Source organism: Giraffa tippelskirchi, chromosome 6 (genome assembly GCF_054371585.1).
Source record: "Giraffa tippelskirchi isolate mGirTip1 chromosome 6, T2T-mGirTip1v1.2.pri, whole genome shotgun sequence".
NCBI classification, from domain to species: Eukaryota; Metazoa; Chordata; class Mammalia; order Artiodactyla; family Giraffidae; genus Giraffa; species Giraffa tippelskirchi.
In genome coordinates, this window is record NC_137280.1 from 144,942,252 (window position 1) to 144,967,903 (window position 25,652).

At 37.7% G+C, this 25,652-nt stretch overlaps 1 protein-coding gene across 6 annotated transcripts in view; it reads right to left on the reverse strand.

Moving 5' to 3' along the window:
• GABRB2 (gamma-aminobutyric acid type A receptor subunit beta2) overlaps positions 1-25,652 on the reverse strand; it is a 320,547-nt gene that overhangs the window by 183,211 nt on the left and 111,684 nt on the right. For all 6 annotated transcript variants that reach the window (XR_014055595.1, XM_081496063.1, XM_081496065.1 and 3 more), the window contains one exon: positions 24,362-24,582. Coding sequence is in view for 5 of the 6 variants with exons in the window: in XM_081496063.1 (XP_081352189.1) it covers positions 24,362-24,582 (221 nt within the window). In the remaining variant the exon portion in view is untranslated. The remainder of the gene's footprint in view (positions 1-24,361; positions 24,583-25,652) is intronic.

Sequence of the window (25,652 nt, forward strand, 5' to 3'; positions counted from 1 at the left end):
GGGGTGGCAGAGAATGAGATGGTTAGATAGTATCACCAACTCAATGGGCATGATTTGAGCACATTCTGGGAGAAAGCAGATGACAAAGGAGCCTGGTGTGCTGCAATTCGTGGGGTCAAATAGAGTCAGACATGACTTAGTGACTAAACAACAACAACAGTAAAAAAAAAAACACTACTATGCATAACACAGATAACTAATGAGAATCTACCGTATATCACAGGGAACTCTACTCAATGCCCTGTGGTGATCTAAATGGGAAGGAAATCTAAAAAAGAGGGGATATAAGTATACCTATAACTAAGTCAATTTGCTGTGCATTAGAAACTACACAACAGTGTAAAGAAACTATACTTCAATAAAAACTTTAAAAAATTAAAAAGGAATATTACAGTGTACTCTGTTTCGCATCTGACTTTTTGAGTTCAACATTACTCTGAGATTTATGTTTATACTTTAGGGGGATGCTGCTGCTGCTAAGTTGCTTCAGTCATGTCTGTCTCTGTGCGACCCCATAGACAGCAGTCCACCAGGCTCCCCTGTCCCTGGGATTCTCCAGGCAAGAACACTGGAGTGGGTTGCCATTTCCTTCTCCAAAGCATGAAAGTGAAAAGTGAAAGTGAAGTAGCTCAGTCGTGTCCGAGAAGCAAAATCATCTGACATTATGTGCCAAGGGCTCTACCATGATGAGCTCACAGGGACTCAGGGTATACTTTTCTATGCATGTGGGGTAATTAGAAAGCAAAATGCACACAAGAAGCTGGAAAATAAGAAACCTATATATTAAGCAGGTATTATGTGTTAAGTTCTTTAGGGAAAAAATATCAAGTGTTTCTTCATCCATGGATATATATTAAGAAAAAAGTGAGATATAACACCCAAGGGGTTAAAGGAAAAACTAATTTTACTAATTTGCATGTAATTTCTGGTAATTCACTGACAAATATCACCTTTGGGCACAAAGAAACAGCAAGAATTAGGCTCACTATTATTTTTCCTAATTGCCCTCGTCAAACCAATTTCTGATTATTTACCAACAAAACATTTTTTGACTGCATTGAAATTGCTCCTAGAAATATTTATTGGTGTATTTATAGATTATGTTCTATCATAAGAACCATGTAGAGTTTCTCTGCCAATATTCAAATACTGAAAAAGTATAAAGCAATAATTTATCTATATGCTTTTAAATAAAAGTATCATTGATATGTCAGTATTTTATGAAAAAGGTTATATTTCTTAGAAAAGGTTATAGATTTCTTTAAAACATATGTCAAATCTCTGTTCAAACACTTGACATTTATTTATTTTGATGAAAATATTACTGAACTGTTTCAAGCATCTCATCCTGTATATTTAAGTTGGCATATGATATTTCATAAGAAAGAGCCTCAATGCAAGAATTTACTAAATATTAGGGAAAGCATTGTAAATCTAGGCAGGAAGTATACCCAGATTTCCCTTGGAACTGAGAAAAGCTTAATATTATACTGTAAGAATGATATGTATTGATATATTATTTTATCAACTGATACTCTGTAACAAATATTTTAGAAGATTTTTCAGTACAATGATAAAAACTCTTTGTAGTCAAGTCCTAAAAATTCAAATATTTTAAATTATTTTCTGAGTCATAAAATGGATGAATAAATGCACATTTGATACTGTACTCCCCTGATTAAAATTCTTAATGGCATCCTTTTCTCTAAAGATAAAATGCAAACTCTTGAATATTACCAACAAGGATCCTTCTTTCCTCTCCAACTCATATCTCACCTGTCATAGCTCACTTTCTCACAATTCATGCTCCAGTCATTTTGAAATTATTTAATTGACCTTTTTTCCTTTACTTTTTCCTCTACTTGTTGTTCCCTCTACTTGTCATCCCCACCCCTCTGTTCTCCATAATCATCACCTGATTAACTGTGAGTGTTCCTTCAGGTCTCATTTTACCTATTACTGCCCCCATCTGCTTCACTCCCAGCACACACACACACACACACACACACACACACACACACACACAAGCCGATTACTCAAATAACATTTTTGTTTTTACATTTCATCATCTGATAGAAACTAAGGGCCTCTATGTATGCATCATGAAAGTCGATGAGATATCATAACCACTTTACCACTGAGCCTGGAAGGCAACAGTGGCCCAGTGAAACCAGATGACTTTGCAGGAAGGAATGAGAAGTCAGGTTATTAGCTCATCAAGTTCAAAGTAGTGCAGGGTCCTCTCCATACTGCCTTTCTGGTCTGATCAACAAAAATGTCCCATTCCCTAACTGGATCACAAAAGAGTTTACTATTATTATTACAGTGCACAGTTATAGAGATGCTGTGCATTAAGAGCCTCAAAATGTTCATACACTTACTTTATAGCAAGCCCAGTTAGTGGTTCAGTGGTAAAGAATCTGCCTGCCAATGTAGGAGACACAAGGGACAAGGGTCCGATCCCAGGATCTGAAAGATCCCCTGGAGAAGGAAATGGCAGCCCGCTCCAGTATTCTTGCCTGGAGAATCCCGTGGACAGGAAAGCCTGGAGGGCTAGAGTGTGTGAGGGCACAAAGAGTTGGACATGACTTAGCACAGCATAGCAAGAGTTACTCCTAAAGAATATTTCTCTCTTCTTAAAAATAGTACTTCACTTTCCTTATGAAAAGGACACAAAATTATTTTGGAAAATCTACAAATCAGGAGAGGTATTTTTATTCTTTTGTTAAAATTTTTAATTAGAGGATAATTACTTTACAATATTGTGATGGTTGCTGCCATACATCAACATGAATCACCCATAGGTACACATGTGTCCCCTGCCTCTTATACCTCCCTTCCACTTCCCTCCCCATGCCACCCCTCTAGGCTGTCACAGAGCACCAGCTTTGAGTTCCCTGAGTCATACAGCAAATTCCCATTGGCTATCTGTTTTACATATGGTAATGTATATGTTTCAGTGCTATTCTCTCAAATCATCCCCTCTCTTCAGGACAGAATTTTAATCACAGGAGTGCATGATCAAATTGAAATACAGAAAATTATAATTAAAAAATGGAAAATCAACATAAAAGATGTTAATGGGCATTAAAATAGCAAAAAGCTGAAACCCCCTAAATATTCCAAAGTAGATGGCTGAAATTATACAATATTACTCACAAATATAACAGATTATGAAGTCACAATGTTGAAAAATGAAGGAATATTTGATGTATAATATTAAGTGACCTGGAGAAGGTAATGGCAATCCACTCCAGTATCGTTGCCTGGAAAATCCCATGACAGAAGAGCCTGGTGGGTTACAGTGGGTCGCAAAGAGTTGAAAATTATTTAGAGATTAAACAATATTAAGTGAATGAAGCAAATTACAAAATGGACATATATCATAACCACAATTTTCTGTGAAAAAATATTCAAAGAATACAGAAGGACACTGCCTAACCTATTAATGATGTGTATCTTTGAAGGAAATTTCTTTTTTAATATTTGATATTTCATTCTTTACTTTCCAAATTTTCTGTGACTAATGTATTATTTAAATATTCAGAAAACAAACTTTTATTGAAAAAAAGGAAGGGAAGAAAGTGAGGGAGGGAGAGAGAAATGATATTTTCTGAATAATTCACAGATGATGGTGGGTAGAGAGCTCAATTTTTTAAACTTCCAGTGCCTCATTCTACAGATACATGACTTCACAATATCACCAACAATTATTCTGCAAATTTGATCAGTCTCAATGGCCTATAAATATAGCTGATATGGAACAGTGATATTCTAAACAGAATAATCTATGAGCAAAATTTCTCACCTATAAGATATGTGGCTTAAATTGAAATTTGTTTTTTTTTTTTCTGTAATGTAGGGGCTATAGCTAAGGAAACAAATCATTCAAACTTATGTAGCTCAAAATGAAGACTAATTTTTTTTTTTTTGTCAATGATAATGTCATGTTTTTATAGAAAGGTAAAAAAACAATACAGAGTAATTTCAGGAGTCAAATAGCCTTGGCTCAATATTCAGCTCCACAGGTACCAGATCTATGATTTCAGGCACATTATTGAACCTTTCTGAGCTCCACTTTCCTCTCGTGTAAAAATATCTACCTCTTGGAGTGAAGTAAGTCAGAAAGAAAAACACCAATACAGTGTATTAACACATATATATGGAATTTAGAAAGATGGTAATGATGACCTATATGCAAGACAGGAAAAGAGACACAGATATAAAGAACAGACTTTAGGACTCTGTGGGAGAAGGCGAAGGGGGGATGATTTGAGAGAAGAGCATTGAAACATGTATATTACCATATGTGAAATAGATGACCAGTCCAAGTTTGATGCATGAAACAGGGCACTCAAAGCCAGTGTACTGGGAGCGGGGTTCGGGATGGGGGACACATGTACACCCGTGGCTGATTCATGTCAATGTATGGCAAAACCACCACAACATTGTAAAGCTTCCAGTTAAAATAAACTAATTAATTAAAAAACAAAACAAAACATGTAAAGTATTTAGTATAGTACAGCTGGCACAAAATAATAACAACTTAATAAATGTAAAGTAAAGTAAATTATTAAGTAAGCAAATGAATGAATAGAAAAACTAAACGTAAAAATAAATAAAATACCATGAGCAAAACTAGATGATTTGTATTTACAATGCTTCATCCAATCTTGTGCAGAATTTTCTACCACCAAAACACTGAGACAGCCCTTTTGGTGGTTTGTGGCCATATGCAAAGCTTAATGGAAACTAAATCTTGCTATTTGGCATGGAGAATCTTAACCAACAATATCAGAGATCTCCTCCCACCAGAACAGGCAGAGAGAAGATGTATGCCTATTTGCAATGCTGAGCAAGCTGCCTGCAGAACACGCAGTGCACCACCGTTGCGGGAACCTTTGGATTCCAAGGATGGCTGTCACTCGGTGACACTATCAGAGCCTTATCACAAACAGTTCCCAGTCACTGACACTCACCTGTTTACCCTGCCACTGCATTCCCTTTCTGTCTGTCTCTCTCTTTTTTTTTATTTTTTTGATCTTGGAGTCCCCCTCTAGCCCTGTGACATGTTTTGCCATCTGTTCATGCAGATGGTGCCATCCAGAGAAGTCAAAAAGTTTGGTGTCCCCAAATCCCTCTTGATTCCGTTGTTCTCTTTATCACAGAGCAGTAGGGAAAACAAATGAGAAACTGGAAAACACGTTTCAAAGCACTAAACAGTCACGGCTCGTATAAGGAATATACTGATGCTCCATATCTGTTTGAAGTGAATGCTGTCTACATAGGTGAGCCCTTACTCTCACATTCTCCTGAACAAAATTATGTCTACAACAGCTGATCACTCCTAGAATACAGAGTCAAACATTTCTGACCTTCTCCCCACTCTCCACCAGGTCAGCAACTATAGTAAACAATCTATTTTAAACATGGCTCTGTGTATACCTTACACTCTTTTTTATCCATGCTTACAGAAACTGAAAACTTGCAAGAACAAAATAGCTTTTTTGAAATTAAGGAAGGTTGTCACTGAACAACCACAGATTGGCTTTGTTACTGCTTAGTCGCTCAGTCATGTCTGACTCTTTCTGACCCTATGGACTGTAGCCCACCAGGCTCCTCTCTCCATGAAATATCCTCGGCAAGAATACTAGAGTGGGTTGCCATTTTCTTCTCCAGGGGGATCTTCCTGATCCAGGGAGCGAACCCACATCTCCTGCATGGACAGGGGATTCTTTACCACTGAGCCACCAGGGAAGCCAATTTGGTTTCATACAATTTAAAAATACTACACAAGATGAAACTGAGCCAAACTTTCCACTTTTGATGGGGTGAAAAAAAAACCCCAGAAGCCTGAGGATCAACAGAAAAGAGCAAAATCACAAAGAAAAGTAACAGACGAATAGAGCCTCTTCTTTGTCTTAAGACGTCTATGACTTTTGCAATAAAATAAATTAAAACTAAAACCTATCTAATGACACAAATTTAGTCTCCTAGGTGATTTCAGAATCGAGTTTCCCTAAATTGGAATATTTGATAATCAGTATTATTTGAAATTTTATCTCTCAGTAGGAAACTGGTTATATTATACCGAGGATTTAGAAGTTCATTTTCGCTCTGTGTTGATTTCTCCCTCTATTCTTTCAATGTGTAACCCTGCCCAGACCCAGTCACCCATGCAGTGAATACAGATTTTTTCCTCCTTGAGAGTAACTCCATCTACAATCAAACAAAGACTAGACCCATGGTTTGTCTTATTCCTTTATCACGAGGTGATGATGAACTGCGCAGAGATGGATTAACTTAACAAGGCTCCATGAATTAACCCCTAGTGAATAATATCAGTATAGCAATGAAATGGGCTTCCCAGGTGGTGCTAGGGGTAAGGAACCTGCCTGCTAAGGAGGAGACATAAGAGACATGGGTTCAATCCCTGGGTTGGGAAGATCCTCTGGAGGAGGGCATGGCAACCCACTCCAGTATTCTTGTCTGGAGAATCCCACAGACAGAGGAGTCTGGCAGGTTACTGTCCAAAGGGTTCCACAGAGTCAGACACGACTGAAGTGACTTGGCACAGCAATGAAATACACAATTCATTCAAATACTCAAAAAGCTAAGAAGAAAGAGTCATTTGGAGTGAGGATAGTGTTTCTCATCATCAAAGCTTTTACATGGGCATAAGGGTGATGGTTTCATCTCTTGTATCTTACTTCCCAAAAGAAAAATCAACCCATGACTCCAGAAAAATAGGCTAAAATATTTAGGGTTTGGGGAAATATTGTTTTGAACAAACCTGACTGCTTTGATTCCCTACGGAATAAACAACCTTCATTCCCCCTACTGCCTGCCTGCCTCCTATCACACAAACACAGAAAATACATGTGTGTGTCCATGTGCATGCACACACACATAGGTGTGCACAGACTCACACACAAATACACATATTCTGAAGTTCAGACAAGACAGTACAAGTAAGACAGATATTGTCTACATCAAGCAAAGAATCTTATATCTCTGCTCTGCAATCAATGAGAATCCACACACATTTTTATTCATAAAATATTAGATTACCATGAATAGACTTTCCCCTTTGAACTCAGTGGTGATGAATTTTCTGAGATGTGTGCCTAAAAGGAGCTATCTCTCATGAGAAGTGCTTTCTCATTGATCCATTCTGTGGTAGAAGGTTAATGTGAGTCACCTAAATTCCACTTTGATACAATTCTCTCCACCTTCACCTCTCTGTATACCTTCCAAAATTTCACACTGATTGTAAATGACAAGGTAATTTAATAAAACACCAGGTGCCAATGGAAATTTCTACACAGTCAACTCATAGGTGTATTTAAGTCACGATTTGGGAAGCTGAATTCATGACAATTGCTGATTCTGTTTTGTTTTCAAAATGCCTTCTTATCAGCTGTTGAACTGGCATCACCTCAGCCTCCATCTCACAGCTAATACAATTCTTCTTACAAAGAGAAAAGAACATGGGATCTACTAAGTAGGGGCAGTTAGATTTTTTTTTTACCTCAGCAAAACATAAAGATATTTGACATCTATTGGTTCCATTTTATGCTTCTCCTACACCTAACTTAACTCAGTATGCAAATCCATTGCTTAATTACATCAGACATGATTTTGCATGAAGGCCTGTATAGAGACAGAATAATAAATCAATTTGAGATAAACACTGAAGACACCACAGATCCCATTCAACTGATAAACTGAGTCAGGTAGTTGGGCTGATAACAAAGGAAATACTGTAAAGAAATTACAATAACTAATTCATTTACATACACAAATATATATATATTTATTCCACAATTTTTTCCACTGACCTCTGAGACAGGCACTGATCAAGATGCTGGGATACAGTCAGGAATAAAACAGAGGTCCCTGTTCTCATGGAGTTTATATAGTCATGGAGTGAGGCCAACAAAAATAGTAAATAAATAAATAATGCATTCAGTTATAAAGAACGTAAAATGCAGCAATGTAAGAGAGGAAACAAAGTTCAAAGTACTGAGTTCTTTAGTAGTGTTACTAAAACTTTCTTCCTGGGAGCACATGAGTTTGTTCAGCACCTTAAGACCAATTTGCTCCGTCCTTTGCAATAGCAACTTGCATTCCTCAGATCACTACCGTCAGTCTTCATAAATAACATCTCAGCTGAGGTGTCACCTTCTAAAGCAGCACTCCCTCTATCTCTCCTAACTACTTTTTATCAGATCTTTCATTCTGTTTAGTTTTCTTCATAACAAATTGCTATCATAACAACTTCTTCAACACAACTTGCTATCTTCATATTTATCACTTTATATGTTTTGACAGTGGCTTATGTTTTCTTCCCTAAGTACAAGCTTCTAGAGGTAGAGTATATGTTTGGCTTATTCACTCCTGCATCTACCACCCCCACCTAGTCCAACAAGTGATGTTCATTCAGCAGTTGACTGGAGAGATAGATGGGTAAATGAATGAAGTGTTCAGCAATTCACGGCACTACAATGGCCTTTGTTTCATTAAATATAAATTAGAACTGCTAGTATTTTCTCAAGCTTCCTTTTGGAACACTACACATTCTAATATTAGGTAGTCAAAATGAATAACTGTATTCAGTTATTAGCCTTATGAAAATTCTGAGTATGTTATGTCTTCTCCACTACCTCCCAGCCATGCACTGGGTCATTTTTCTGCATTAAACCTGTTAAAGCACTAAAGGTATGGGCTTTGAAGTCAAATATGCTTGAATTCTATTCCTAGCTTTGATGCTTATATAGTTGTACTGCTTTGAACAAGTTACTAAATTTGTCTAAGTCTCAGTTTCCTCTTCTTAAAAGTGGTAAAATATCAGTATCTACCTTTTGATGAAGGTAAAAGAGGAGAGTGAAAAAATTGGCTGAAAACTCAACATTCAGAAAACTAAGATCATGGTATCTGGTCCCATCACTTCAAGGCAAATAGATAGCGAAACAATGGAAACAGTGACAGCTTTTACTTTCTGGGGCTCCAAAATCACTGCAGATGGTGACTGCAGCCATGAAATTAAAAGACGCCTGCTCCTTGGAAGAAAAGCTATGACAAACCTAGATAGTATATTAACAAGCAGAGACATTACTTTGTCAACAAAGGTCCGTCTAGTCACAGCTATGATTTTGCCAGTAGTCAGGTACGGATGTGAGAAAAGTGAAAGTGAAAGTCGCTCAGTTGTGTCTGACTCTTTGCGACCCCATGGACTATATAGTCCACGGAATTCTCCAGGCCAGAATACTGGAGTGGGTAGCCTTTCCCTTCTCCAGGGGATCTTCCCAACCCAGGGATCAAACCCAGGTCTCTCATGACAGCTGGACCATAACAAGGCTAAATGCCAAAGAATGGATACTTCTGAACTGTGGTGTTGGAGAAGACTCTTGAGAGTCCCTTGGACTGAAAGACCAAACCAGTCAATCCCAAAGGAAATCAGTCCTGAATATTCAATGGAAAGATTGATGCTGAAGCTCTAATACTTTGGCCACCTGATGCGAAGAGCTGACTCATTAGAAAAGACCCTGATACTGGGAAAGATTGAAGGTAGGAGGAGAAGAGGACAACAGAGGATGAGATGGTTGGATGGCATCACTGACTCAATGGACATGAGTCTGAGCAAGCTCTGGGAGATGGTGAAGGACAGGGGGTCACAAAGAGTTGGACATGACTGAGTGACCGAACAACAACAACCAGATTAAATTATTTGAGGATTAGAAGATACAATGTATGCACAGTACATGATATATGGGGTGTACCCAATTAATTTTGACTACTATGATTATCTTGGTAGCTATAATAAAGTGCAACAAATATTGGATATCTACCGTGTGCCAGCTACTTTATATAAGTGATATTTAATTTTGCCTATATTTCTCAAAGTTAAATGATATTACACTTTTCAGTTTAAAGTTGTTACGTAACTTTTTAAAAAGCCGCAAAACCTGTAAAAACAAACTCCAGGACTTGGCTCAGACCTACCATTCTATTCTACCTCTTCCATCTCTCAATTATATTTTTCTACGAAGATCCACATTTTGAGCCTCAAGTTTTGAATGTGTCATTTGTCTCTATGTATCCCCAGCACCCAGTACATCATTGTTACATAATAAGGATTTACCACCACCATTCCCTTTTGCCAAATATCATCCTATACAAATCAGGATAGGAAAGAGCAGAAGTGAAATTTAGATACACGTAGCAAATTTAATAACAGCAACTAATCTTTACAATTTAATATGTGCCAAGCGCTTGACGAAATTCTTTACAAGTATTTCTCCAGTTAATCCTGTCAGTAATTCTACAAGGTAGTTACTACAAAGGTGGCTCAGCAGTAAAGAATCTGCCTGCCACTCCAGGAGGCCTGGGTTTAATTCTTGGGTCCGGAAGACTCCCTGAAGAATGAAATGGCAATCCACTCCAGTATTCTTTCTGGGAAATCCCATGGACAGAGGAGCCTGGCGGGCTACTGTCCATGGGGTTGCAAAGAGTCGGACATGACTTAGCAACTAAACAGCAGCAGCAGCAGCAGCAGCAGCAGGGACTACAAAGCCCTGTATTCCTCATGAGGGAGCTGAAGCTCAGAAAGATGGAGCACAGTTCATTGGTGATAGAAGAAGGCCCTGCAACAAGGCTATCAGATTCCAAATCCATGCTCCAAACATGCCAGACGAAACTAGATATGGTCTTTATCATGGTCTTTTGTAACTTTCCTTAGTTGTCAGTATGCTACAGTCGCTAAAATATAAAGTCCTAATTATTTTGTCTATTATTTCTACTGGGAGCAACACAACATGGAATTTGAATTTTCCTCCAGGGATTTATGACCATTTAGCATTTTGTTACTTTTTATTCTGTCCATAAGAGTGCAGATAATGAGCTACTTCTCAGAAATAAAATAGCTTGAGCATTTCATATCATGGTGACTGTGATTTGAGTCATTAACCTATTATAGTGATTTAGCTTGCTTTATTTGTGACCTCAAGAAGAGAGAGAAATGTGCTAGAAATCCTCCCTTACCACCCATTTAGCAAATCAAGTAAACTTTTGCCAAAAGTCCTTTAACCTAAGAAATCTGGAGGTGATTTCTAGAGGCTGGATAATGTTTTATCTCCCATTTTTTTCTACCCATGCAGAATAAGGCTGACATAAATCTCTGTGAAATAAATCATTTCACTTGTTCCAGAAAATAAATACAGATTTTCTTCCAGGTACTCTGGGGTCTTTTGCAATAGTCTGGTAGACAATACTTGTCCAGTTGTTGCAAATTTAGTGATGTGGTTAATGGCTCAGTGATCTTTCTGCTTTTCCTTCCAGGATGAGAATATTGATGCTAAGAGTTAGAGTGAAGAATCTCAGCAAGAGAGAATTTTAAATAATGGACATGAAAGTGTGGATGTTACTTGGGTAATTCCCTCCTGGATTATCAAATAAGAATGACCTTCTTCAGTCCAGCCAAAAAGAATGTAGACTCATAGGCAGTCTTTAGGGTCTCTGGGAACCACAGCAGCAATGTGGCCTTGGGCCTCCTCACTTCTCTAAGGTTTTACATCTCTCGCTAACTAAATGGAGACTTAATCAAATTTTATAGTGGTTGCTTTTCCCTGGTCTATAACTCTCTTGAAACTTCACAATATGGATGTGCAATTCTGAAATGGAAGAGAATTTCAAAATCCCTCTACACCAACTTAGAGACTGAAGTGCATTACTGTTTATCCTTGAATTTGGGTGTTCAGAAAAGCAAAACAAAAATAACTTCTGCACTTAAAAGTTGCAAAGTAGAAATCCATTTAAGAACAAAGGATGAAAGGAAAGAGTGATGATATTAAATTACACCTGAGGAACATACTCTATGTCAAGTTGTAGGGGGACAGCTATACTAAAAATAATGCACAGGTCCCTACTGTGGAGTCCTATTAGAGACAGAGGGAGTCATACTCCTCTGTTTGGAATGATGCCAATGAAATTCTCTCTAGAGGGGAGACAGTTGACTCTTAGAAGTTCCTTTCAGGAGCTCTGGAGATTTAGGCTCTCCATTCTTCGTCAATCAACGTTTTCAGTACTGGCTTCTCCCAGAGTCTTTTGCATCCATCTACTTGGAACATAGTCCATGGGAAGAGTCTCTGGGAAGGTGCATGAGATCATGGGCTTTGAGTTTAGTACTAAGACTGGAAATTCATTAGAAAGTTACCTCCTTTCCCAAAGCCCGAGTCTCCTTCAACTATAAAATGGCAATGATGCGAGCGTGCTTCACAGGATTAATATAAAAAAATTCAGGGCTTGACATACAGAAAGCACTCAACAGAAAAGGAAACCCTCCTACACAGTTGATAGGAATGTAAATTGGTTCAGCCGCTATAGAAAACAGTATAGACAGAGATTTCTCAAAAAGGTAAAAATAGGGTTGTTTTATGATCCAGTAACCTGATTCCTGGAAATATATCCAAACAAAACTGTAATTCAAAAAGATCCATGCACCCCTGTGTTCATAGCAGCACTATTTACAATAACCAAGACAAGGAAACCACCTAAATGTCCATCAACAGATGAATGGATACAGAATATCTGACACACACACACACAATAATGGAATACTGCTGCTGCTGCTGCTGCTAAGTCGCTTCAGTCGTGTCCAACTCTGTGCGACTCCATAGACGGCAGCCTATCAGGCTCTTCTGTCCCTGGGATTCTCCAGGCAAGAACACTGGAGTGGGTTGCCATTTCCTTCTCCAATGCATAAGAGTGAAAAGTGAAAGTGAAGTCGCTCAGTCGTGTCCAACTCTTGGCGACACCATGGACTGCAGCCCACCAGGCTCCTCCGTCCATGGGAGTTTCCAGGCAAAAGCACTGGAGTGGGTTGCCATTTGGTGTCATCTGCGTATCTGAGGTTGTTGATATTTCTCCCAGCAATCTTGATTCCAGCTTGTGCTTCCTCCAGCCCAGTGTTTCTCATGATGTACTCTGCATATAAGTTAAATAAGCAGGGTGACAATATACAGCTTTGATGTACTCCTTTTCCTATTTGGAACCAGTCTGATATTCCATGTCCAGTTCTAACTCTTGCTTCCTGACCTGCATTCAGATTTCTCAAGAGGCTGGTCAGGTGGTCCATGGAGAAGGGAATTTCAAACTACTTCAGTATTCTTGCCTTGAGAGCCCCATGAACAGTATCAAAAGGCAAAAAGGTAGGACACAAAAAGATGAACTCCCCAGGTCAGTAGGTGACCAATATGCTACTGGAGATTAGTGGAGAAATAACTCCAGAGAGAATGAAGAGACGGAGCCAAACAAAGCATAAGCAACACCCAGTTGTGGATGTGACTGGTGATGGAAGCAAGATCCAATGCTGTAAAGAGAAATATTGCATAGGTACCTGGAATGTTAGGTCCATGAATCAAGGCAAATTAGAAGTGATCAAACAGGAGATGGCGAGAGTAAACATCAACATTTTAGGAATCAGTGAACTAAAATGGACTGGAATGGGTGAATTTAACTTAGATGACCATTATATGTACTATTGTGGGCAGGAATCCCTTAGAAGAAATGGAGTAGCCTTCATAGTCAACAAGAGAGTCTGAAATGCAGTACTTGGATGCAGTCCAAAAATGACAGAATGATCTAATCCAAGTCTATGCCCCGACAAGTAATGCTGAAGAAGGTGAAGTTGAACTGGTCTATGAAGACTTACAAGACCTTCTAGAATTAACACCCAAAAAAGATGTCCTTTTCATTATCCGGGACTGGAATACAAAAGTAGGAAGTCAATGCACCCATCTAACTGGTAGCAAATGAGACTCGCTGATTACAGGAATGTGATGAGTCAGTAATATTTGAGAAAAAGTTGGGCAGATTTTCTTTTCCTGTTTAAATGTTTATCTAAAAATCAGCAAAAATACAGCAGCAAAAAAAGTCCTGGATGATTTCCCAGGACTGCTAAATTCACACTGCCTCAAGTATGTATTTCTAAGGTCTAAAGAATGGTGTAATTCTTATTCTGTTATTTTTGGTTTGGATTTTACTTATTATTATTTGCTGACATCAGTCAGACTAAGATGACTGCAAATTACCAAATGACTCCAGCAACAGTAGGAACAATAAGAAGTGCTGGATTAGGAGTCAAGGAATTGAGATCAGCTTTGTGATTTGCCATCAGTTGTCTGTGTGACATTTGGCCCCATCACCTCCCTCTCTGAGCCTCTCTCTTCTTAGAAGGTGAACTTGAAGATGAGAGAAATCACTTGCAAAAAAATTAACTTTAAATAATTTTATTTATAGGGAAAATGATAGCCAAGAAATTTCTTTTAAAAATTAATTACAGGGACTTCCCTAGTGGTCCAGTGATTAAGACTGTGTGCACCCAATGCAAGGGGCACAAGTTCATTCCCTGGTCAGGAAAACTAAGATCCCACATCCCACATGCTCCAAAATCCCTGCAGATGGTGACTGTAACTATGGAATTAAAAGACGGTTGCTCCTTGGAAGAAAAGCTATGACAAAACTAGACAGTATATTAAAAAGCTGAGGCATCACTTTGTTGACAAAGATCCACCTAGTCAAAAGTATTGTTTTTCCAGTAGTCACGTATGGATGTGAGAGCTGGACAATAAGGAAGGTAAAGCACCAAATAATTGATATTTTTGAATGGTGGTGCTGGAAAAGACCCTTGAGAGTATCACAGACAGCAAGGAGATCATACCAGTCAATACTAAAGGAAACCAACCGTGAATAATCATTGGAAAGAGTGATGTTGAAGCTGAAGCTCCAATACTTTAGCCACATGATGCAAAGAGCTGACTCACTGGAAAAGACCCTAATGCTGGGAAAGATTGAGGACGGGAAGAACGGGGCAACAGAGGATAAGATGGTTGAATGGCATCACTGACTCAATGGACTTGAGTTTGAGCAAGCTCCGGTCGTTGGTGATGGAAGCCTGGTGTGCTACAGTTCATGGGGTCTCAAAGAGTCGGATACAACTTCGCACATGAACAACAACAACAATAAACCATTGTTGTTGTTGTGCTCAGTCATGTCCAACTCCCCACAACCCCATGAACTGCATGCAGCCCACCAGGCTCCTCTGTCTGTGGAATTTTCCAGGCAAGAATATTGGAGTGGGTTGCCATTTCCTAGGTTGGGTTGCCTAGTGCCTAGTGGGTTGCCATCTTCTTGACCTAGGGATCAAATCTGCACCTCTTGTGTTTCCTGTACTGGCAGGAAGATTCTTTACCACTGAGCCAACTGGGAAGTCCAACATGCCATATGCGTGGCCAAAAAAAAAAAGGCTTTAATTTTTTTTTAATTAAAAAAATTAAATTCAGCTCTGAGGGGGGATGTATGCTTCTCTTCCCACAGAGGTAGAGGTAGATTAAGGTGATTTATTTTCCTGCTTAGAAGACTGATAAATCTAGAGTACAGAGTCTCACATCCTGGCCAAAAGAACCAATATTCTTACTAAAAATCTCTGTTATTCTTCTAGACAAAATGCATTCACTCAGTATACCTATGAAAATGAATCAAACCAATTAGGCAATCAAGTAAAAATTGATATATTAATGTTTAATAGACTATATTTCAGTATGAGATGGCTATTCAGTTATTCACTTGCCTAATATCTTGTGGTAAAGCTTTAGGAGTAGATGGAGAAGATAAAATTAATAAACCTTGCCTGTCTAAATCCATTACAGGCTAACATTATCCTTTGCCATTTTCCCAATGACAGAACATACATAGCAGGAGGTGGCTGAATTACCTTCTGCTTCCTGCTGAATCTTACTTTAAGAATGTGAACCTTTAATCAGAAGTGACATGTTTCTGACCTAATGTTACATATGGGAGGTGTGTAGACATATGAAGTCAAGGGCTCCTCCCTCATTCCAAAAGACAAACAGCTATTTTTAGATGGGTCAGAAGAGTAAGAAAGTCAGTCCTTCCATAAAAACTGTCCTAATCTGTATCAGTACATCTCCTAAGCCATTTTATTTAAACAATGACACCACAAGATACAATAGCACAAGTTCGAGATTATAAATTGTGTTGGAAAAAGCTTTGCTTGTCATTAAAATAGTGAGTAAATTTGAAATAGGAGTCCTTCATTTTATAGCAATAACCACATATATCACCTTATATCAAAGCCACAAACCATATCTTATATTGGATAAAGAAATATATCCCAAATGTGTCTTATAATAGTTAAATAATGATAGTCAGCAGAACTTTATTGACATGATTTAAGCATTGCTATAGAAAAATTATTCCCTGTTAAAGAAAAAAATAAGATCACAAAATCGTGTGTATAATATGAATCTGTTTTATGATAAACCACCTATTTGCTTTTTACGAGAAAAACATCTGGAAGAGTATGAAGCAAGGTACAGGTATGATTAACTCTGGGTGGTAGAATTAAGGGTTCAAAACTTGTTTAACAATAATCATGTAACATCGCATAATAGGAAATGGGTTTTGTTTTGTTTTTGTTGAACAGTTTTAACAATGTGCTAAAAATGCTTACGATATAATGCTAATGACCTAGCATAAATAATATGCAGTCCAACTGGTATTCAGATTCTAAATTTTAATAAATATATACATTTTAACATTCACAAAAAAATGCCATTAGTGGATAATTCAGGTTTTCTTGTATAACTGAATGCAATGATTTTGTTTTTGCTTTCTTAATGAATCAGGAGATTTTTTTCAAGATGATAACTATGATTCTTAAAGCACTTCAGTATCACTTTAAATACTGCTTTATATAAAACAACATGGGAGTCTTAAAGTATATATGTTATAGATTACAAGATCACATGTATTAAGATTTGGGGAGCTAAAATAAAATTTATAAATAATTTAAAAGAATAATTATAAGAACCACTAAATAAGCCTGGCATGCTGCAGTCTATAGGGGCCGCAAAGAGTTGGACACGACTGAGCAACTGAACTGAAACGTAAGATTAGAATGCAGATCTCCTGATTCTCTGATCAGAGTAACTGTTCATTAGATTTCTAAAATCTAGTAAATGACTCCTATGTTGAATAAATATTAAGTTGGTGCAAAAGTAATTTCAATTTTGCATTGTTGAACTTTGCCATTTGATACTGGAATACATTATTAAATAAATAAATGTGGTTATGTTATACATCATTTTAATGTGCATTTCATGCTTTATGTTTTTTGCTAGTAAATTATTATTTGCTGTTTACAAGTATTTTAGACTATGGAAATGATGCTAGATGAAAAGCAAATTTGAGCTATTTTCTTACCCAGGTTCAAAATGGGTCATAAGGCAATGGGGCCAACTCTCAGTATCAACCAGCACTTGGCCCAGGAACTGCTAATGAACACATAGTGCAGTTCAAGAAATGTGCAAAGGAGACTAGAACGTTGAGGAGGAGCAGTGACTGGCCATCGGAAGCTGACAATGACCGACTGAGAGTATCTTCGATGCTGATCCTCTTACAACTACACAAGAAGTCGCCCAAGAACTCAACATCAACCATTCTAGAGTCATTAGACATTTGAAGCAAACTGGAAAGTTGAAAATGCTCGATAAGAGGGTACCTCATGAGCTGATCTCAAGTCAAAAAAATTGTTGTTTGGAAGTGTCATCTTCTCTTATTTTATGCAACAACAGTGAGTCACTTCTCGATCTGATTGTGACGTGCAATGAAAAGTGGATTTTATATGACAACCAGCAATGACCAGCTCAGTGGCTGGACCAAGAAGAAGCTCCAAAGCATTTCCCAAAGCCAAAACAGCACCAAAAAAGGATCAGGTGGTCTGCTGCCTGTCTGATCCACTAGAGTTTTCTGAATTCCTGTGAAATCCTTATATCTGAGAAGTATGCTCAGCATATCAGTGAGATGCACCAAAAGCTGCAACACCTGCAGCCAGTATTGGTCAACAGAAAGGGTCCCATTCCTTTCCACAACAATGCCCGACCACACGTCGTTCAAAAGTTGAACAAACTGGGTTACAAAGTTTTGCCTCATCTGCCATATTCGCCTGACTTCTAGCCAACTGACTACCACTTCTTTAGGCATCTCAACAACATTTTGCAGGGAAAATACTTCCATATCCAACAGGAGGCAGAAAATGCTTTCCAAGAGTTCAATAAATCCTGAAACACGGATTTTTATGTTATAGGAATAAACAAATTTATTTCTCATTGGCAGAAAAGTGTTGATTGTAATGGTTCCTATTTTCATCAATAAAGATGCATGTAAGCCTAGTTATAATGACTTAAAATTCAGGGTCCAGAATCATAATTACTTTCGCACCAACCTAGTAACACTCTAAATTACACCTATGTAACATGCTTTATGAAGTAATGTCAACACCAGATTAATATGATTTTCACTTGCTTTAGTTGGACTCATCAGCAGAAATTCTGTATTTTCTATGCCATTTTTCCTTGAAGTGTTCTGAAAATAATTTGATTGGGCCAATTTTATCTTGGTATTTAACATAATTAATCTATTTAAAATATTTGCTTAATAAATTGCTAGGAATTCTTCTGCCTAGACAGTGAAAAGTCTGTTGTCACCACTTCTACAGTTGGGCTAATCCCAAGAAAATATTCTTCCCTACCTCCAGCCATATCTCTTAAAGAAATATATAAATAGTATCATAAAAAAAGGAGATATTTTATTTTATGATCACACTGGCATAACTGAGTTATCAACTAGCCAAGAGTGAGGGGATGAATCTTTATTTAAGGATATTGTTACTCTTTAGTCATAAACTATAAACTTAGACTTGAAAAATAACATTACTCATCACTTTTCTTAATTAATCCTGTAGATCTTTAAATAAGTTTTAAAAAAACAGATGCTTGATAAGACATGATGAGAATAAATAGAAAGGCCTGTGTTTTCCTCTAGGAGTTTTACAGTTTCTGGTCTTACGTTTAGATCTTTAATCCATTTTGAGTTTATTTTTGTGTATGGTGTTAGGAAGTGTTCTAGTTTCATTCTTTTACAACTGGTTGACCAGTTTTCCCAGCACCACTTGTTAAAGAGATTGTCTTTTCTCCATTGTATATTCTTGCCTCCTTTGTCGAAGATAAGGTGTCCACAGGTGCGTGGGTTTATCTCTGGGCTTTCTATTTTGTTCCATTGATCTATATTTCTATCTTTGTGCCAGTACCATACTGTCTTGATGACTGTGGCTTTGTAGTAGAGCCTGAAGTCAGGCAGGTTGATTCCTCCAGTTCCATTCTTCCTCAAGATTGCTTTGGCTATTCGAGGTTTCTTATATTTCCATACAAATTGTGAAATGATTTGTTCTAGTTCTGTGAAAAATACCATTGGTAGCTTGATAGGGATTGCATTGAATCTATAGATTGCTTTGGGTAGTATACTCATTTTCACTATATTAATTCTTCCAATCCATGAACACGGTATATTTCTCCATCTGTTTGTGTCCTCTTTGATTTCTTTCATCAGTGTTTTATAGTTTTCTATATATAAGTCTTTTGTTTCTTTAGGTAGATATACTCCTAAGTATTTTATTCTTTTTGTTGCAATGGTGAATGGTATTGTTTCCTTAATTTCTCTTTCTGTTTTCTCATTATAGGAGTATAGGAATGCAAGGGATTTCTCTGTGTTAATTTTATATCCTGCAACTTTACTATATTCATTGATTAGGCTGTTAAAGCAATGGCTGGAGATAATTGGCTCCACTGTAGTTTTGTGACCTCAAAACGGTTTGACAATCCTCTTAGTATTTTAGTAGTCCCCTTTTTCATATTAGACATGTCTGATCTAGACCTTTCCCATTCTCTTCAACTGATTCCTCATTTCTGCTCCTCTTGTTCTTTTTGTTCAAGACAAAGGAGTGTCTTCAAAGAATCATGAAAGATACCTGGGGTAAAATTCTACAATATAAAACTACTGCCTTGATAGCTAAAGCTTTCTCTGTTCCAGCCTTCTGTTTATTTATCAAATATCCCCAGCATTCATTTCTTCATCAAACATTAAGTAACACAGCATACTTACTATCTACAAATTACTATGGTACTCCAATATTTAATTTCACTTTCCAGACTGATGTCAGAATATCAATTTTTTTTAACATTTATTAACCTCATTTGATTCAGAAGATGACTGGGTTATTAAAATGACATTATTTATCCCCTACCTTTTTTATTTATGAGGAAAACCTGACCAAGATGCTTAAGGGTAAATAAGAGGTCAAAGACAAAAGCCCAAGCTAAAACACAAGTTCCATTGCCATAATACTTTGTTAAGGAAATTGGTTGCACTCAGCAATTGTGTCTCTGCACAGCATCAGAACTCTGTACTTCTAAAATGGGAATCAACCTGAAGAGAAGGGACTGGAAGACAGAGTAAGCTGCTCATCCATTCTTTTGGTAACGGGGAAACAAAAATCCAATCAGAATAAAAAACTGTTAATGCCCAACCTACAACAACAACAATAATAACAATCAGGGCTTTCCCAGGGACTCAGACAGTAAAGAATCTGCTTGCAACGTAGAAGACCTGGGTTTGATCCCTGGGTCGGGAAGATCACAGCCTGGTTGTCTGGAATCAAGGACCCCACCCACAGAGTACACATCCTTTAAGGCAAGATGACCTTGTTTTCACACACAGCTACTAATAGTACATGTCACATATAGGTAATTCTCTACCTCTAAGAGATGAAAAATACCATTCTTTGGCTGCAGACTTCTAAATCTTGAGTACTATTTCCTAGATAATAGAACCAGAGATGCCAAGGCCATTTTTCTTTTCCAAATTTTATCCTGAAAAATTTCAAACCTGCAGACAAGTTGAAAGAACAGCACGACAAACACCTGTGTGAAAGTGAAAGTGAAAGTAGCTCAGTTGTGTCTGACTCTCTGCGACCCCATGGACAATACAGTCCATGGAATTCTCCAGACCAGAATACTGGAGTGGGGAGCTTTTCCCTTCTTCAGGGGATCTTCCCAACCCAGGAATTGAACTCAGAGCTACCGCATTGCAGGTGGATTCTTTACCAGCTGAACCACCAGGGAAGCCCAAACACCTGTATATCCACCATGAAATTGAACAAACATTAATATTCTACATATTACATTATCTTCAATATGTTTTAACACCTAAAAATTTCACTAAGGAAACTTTACAAGAGGCATACTCAGATCCTTTGAATGACTTCAATGACTTCCCCTGTAGCCCCCTCACTCCCGCCAATCTTTGTACTCCCGCCAATCTTTGTATCTCAACAGAAGAAACACTTTAATCCTTAAAGGATTTTGCCTTGAACATGCATGACATTAAGCCCAGAGGATTTATTCTACCCAATTTCTTCATCACTGCCTTGATATTTAAAGCCCTCCTTGTACCAGTTTTCTATATCCAGGTCTACATGGTTGCCTTTCAGCTCTCCTTATTCCAACTGATGAACCTTGCCTTATCAATTTCTTTGCAATGATCTTTTCTGTGCCCCAAGATTCCACACACCGAAAATCATCCCTTAGTAAACTGGGATTGGTGTGAATCTCAGAACCTAAAAGTGAACCTTCCACAGATGACTCAGGACTATATAGTTCTTTAGGGACTTATTCTATCAATAAAAACAAAGTCTGTATCTGTTGATCAATGCAAGCTATTTCCATCTCACTATTCTTTACTTTCCTTTTTTTCCTTTCCATGCTCTCAGTTGATTTCTACTATTCTTTACTTCCACTTGCAAGTACCTAAGGAGTAGGATGGAATGATAATAAAGAGCAACGCCTGTGTAGTCAAACAATTATGCTTTCCTGGGCAGTAGCTGTGTAACTTGGTATACAAGTTTCAGAGTTACTTCATGTAAGAAGGAAAAACCAATCAACCAACAAACCAACAGTGCCCATTTTGTAGGAATTAAAGTTAATATTAAATGAGATTTAATGAGTACTAACTACTAATATGAATACTATTACTATTCTAAATGCTGTTGCAAGTCAGTCACTACTGAACATAGATACAAGTCAAATTTTTTTAGCAAACTAACGACTGAGGTCAGGGGGTAGGTAAGTAGCAGGAGTGATTAAGCAGATCTGAATCAACTCAGCAGTAGTGATTTTAATTGAGTTCCTTTTACTTATTTATTGAAAAAATGAAACTTCTGCTGTTAAAAAGGGATATCCAGCCTGCATTAAATTTCAGCCATGAAATAAATTGTTCTATCAGTTAAAAACTGGAAAGAGATATATACAAATTTCCTGAAAAACTTCTTATCAATTTCATATTCAGAACTAACTATACAATGATAGAACAATCACAATCCATGAGCCTTCTTCAAGTAGAAATGTTAATGTTATGCACATCAGATGTGTTCAGAAACTTGCATATGCTGTTGACAGTCCTTGTTGGAAGCAGGGCTGAGACAGTGATGATTTACAGCAATGGTGTCCAGTTGGTCTTGATAAGAATGAACAGCCACCACCTTTTTTGTCTGATTATTGGCTAAATGCCTTACAGAAGTCATATTTATCACCTATGCTGGCCCCCTCTTTCCCCTCTCAATTGTACAGACATTGATTGCTGATTTTTCCCACCCATTCAACTTTGAATACGTGTATTCAGAATTCATTGACAATCTTCACTTAGTTTATTTACAGTGTAGGTGCTCTGTCAATGTCGAGTATAACAAAGAACATAAGTGGTTCTCTTTTCTAAATGTGGGTATCATCAGGAAAAACGAAGAGGGCAAGGTTATCTCTACATGATTGCTGTGACGATCTGCTGGGCAAATGCATCCAGCACTGGGTCAGATGCTCAGCCAAAACTTGCCACTCCCTGCTGCATTAGTAACTTATTTCTGTGCCTTTCTCTGCCTTCTTCAGGATTCTGACTTCTCTCTGTGTGTAACTCTTAAAACATGTGAACTACAACCTCCACTGCCCATGTGGTCACCATCTTATCAAGGTCTTTGTGATGCCTTATGTTTTGTAATGGATTCCACAATATATCTGCTAAGACAATTATTTCCATAAGTCCGTTCAAATGCCACCACTTTGGTGGAGTCTGCAGACACTGCCAGTTAACTTGTTTTATTTTTCCACTGTTTCCCTTTTTCCATAAGGCTTATATGTGAGCAGTGCCTGTATCCAATGCATCTCTTTACTTTCAATGGCTGATGGAGTACAAACATGCTCCCTCTTTGCTTCTCTCTTCCGCCCTTGATAAACAAATGCTATTTTCTCTACAAACAGGATAAACAAAGAAGCTGGCTTATAAGGATCTAAGACAATGAACCAATCAGGATGCTGAATACAGCAGATAATGAAAATGAGATGTAACAGATAGGAACAATGCCAGAGTGAGAGGCATCCTAGGCTAACGGTTATGATTCCTGGCTCTGAACTTAGAACAGGACTGGGATCCCATTTTCACTGTTTACTTCTCTGTGATCTTAGACAAGCTATGCCAGCCTTCATTTGAAAAAAAAGACCGTAACAGTTTTAACTTATGAGGTTGTTGCAAGTCATAACTGTAATAACACATGGAGTGTACTAACTAATGCCTGACCCCTATAAAGTGTGTTCAATAAATGAATAACAATATTGTTATTATCACCATTATGATAAAGTCATCAAGTGTTCATGTAAAACAGAATATACCAGACACATTGAACATTACAAAATATCATTTTTTTCCCCAATAATGCAGAAGAATTCTCTACCCTGAGATGTTTTCAGAGAAAGACAGATATCTTTTTTCTTAATAATTTTTCCAGGGAACCATCTAACACAAAATAAATTTTTTAAAGAAGACACTCATATTTCACAACTCATCCTCCAAAGAGCAGAGCATCATAATCCTTTTCTGCTATAAAGGTAAATTTAATAGTGTCAATTCACTATTAATAAACATGAGATGATGGCTTTATTTATTTGCAAATCTGATTACTCCTTGGAGGTGAGAGGACACAGAAAGTCTTCCTGTCCTCGGAAGGCCAGACTCAGTTCACAGAGCTCAGGACCAATTCAGGAAACAGAGCATCTGTCACATTCAAACAAGTATTGGGCATTCATAACTTTTTTCCACTTTAAAGAAACCCCATGTCTAAGCTATTTTAATATTGCTTATCCCTACCTCTTAAAGAAAGCAGCTTTAGGATCAGCAGCTGATATTGGAAGATAATTCAGAAAAAAACTTAGGCTTAGCTGGGGATAAGTCCCTTTGTAAACATGCTACCCTAAGCTCTCAGATGTCTATTGAATAGGAGGTTTAACTGCTTATCAGCAGAATTAAAGGAGGACTCAGGAAAATAGCACAATATTCCCCTCCAATAAAGAGCAGTAAGTATTGTGCTCAGGAAAAGTTTGATTTTGAAACAGTCACTACAGACCTGAGGCCATAAAGGACTGTCCCATCCGGATGGAGGCGGATCATACGGTTCTTGACGGTCACTCCATGCACAAACGACTTCTTATCGTTCAGGAAGTAGGTATCAGGTACCCAGAGTTGGTCTGCCACTCTATTGTCCAGAGTTAAGTTTAAAGGTATTACGTTATAGGACAGCCTCTTATCTCTCCAAGCTTGCTGAAAGTACATAGTCAAGGTATAATCCTGTGAAATTGAGAAGATAAAAAAAAAAAAAATTGGTTATTTTATACCTAAATGGAATTGGGAGATAAGCAAAGACTTGAGTATTCATAAGAAAATATATCCAACCAAATACTATAAACATATACTATTCACAAATTCAGTTCAGTTCAGTTGCTCAGTCATGTCTGACTCTGCGACATCATGGACTGCAGCACGCCACGCTTCCCTGTCCATCAACTCACGGAGCTTGCTCAAACTCATGTCAAATTCACTTACAGGCAAATATTAATTTACTAAATCCATTCCAACTCAGCCCATACTGTGCGCTGGGCACCACACTAAGCACAAAAGTGAAGAGAGCATATCCTTTTGAAATTTGGTATATATTACTCAGGAAGAGGGCTTCCCTTGTGGCTCAGCTGGTAAAGGATCTGCCTGTAATGCGGGAGACCTGGGTTCAATCCCTGGGTTGGGAAGATCCCCTGGAAAAAGAAAAGGCTACCCACTCCAGTATTCTGGCCTGGATAATTCTATACAGTCCATGGGGTTGCAAAGAGTCAGACATGACTGAGTGACTTTCACTCACTCAGGAAGAAAGATGGTAAGGAATAATTATTTAGTAAGTAATTTGTCTTTCTCAAAGAGGGTACTCAGGATTGCTTTTGGTGGGAAATAAATACAACTGCAAAAAATGGTCAGTTGATTACAGTAGTAATTATAAGAGTTTATATGAGAATCTGTATCTGTTTAATCGAGGTGAGCTTCCTACTAGAGGTGACATTTATATTGAGACTTATCTCATGTAGCTTCCTACCTATCTAAACAATATAAGTTCAGTTAGTATTTCATTAGAATTTTAGAAATTCTGGATGATTAGACAAGTCTCCTTACTTTGGAGAAACAGTGGTTGTTATAATTTGAGCACTGGTCTTAGAGTCCCAGGCTCCAGCATTTCCTAATTATTTCTAGGACGTAAATTTACATAGCTTCTTTTTACTTAGTTCCATTAACTATAAATGGGGCTTTTAATACATCCTTGATCTATCAGAAGATTATTATGACAATTAAGTGTGTAACTCAAATGTAATCTG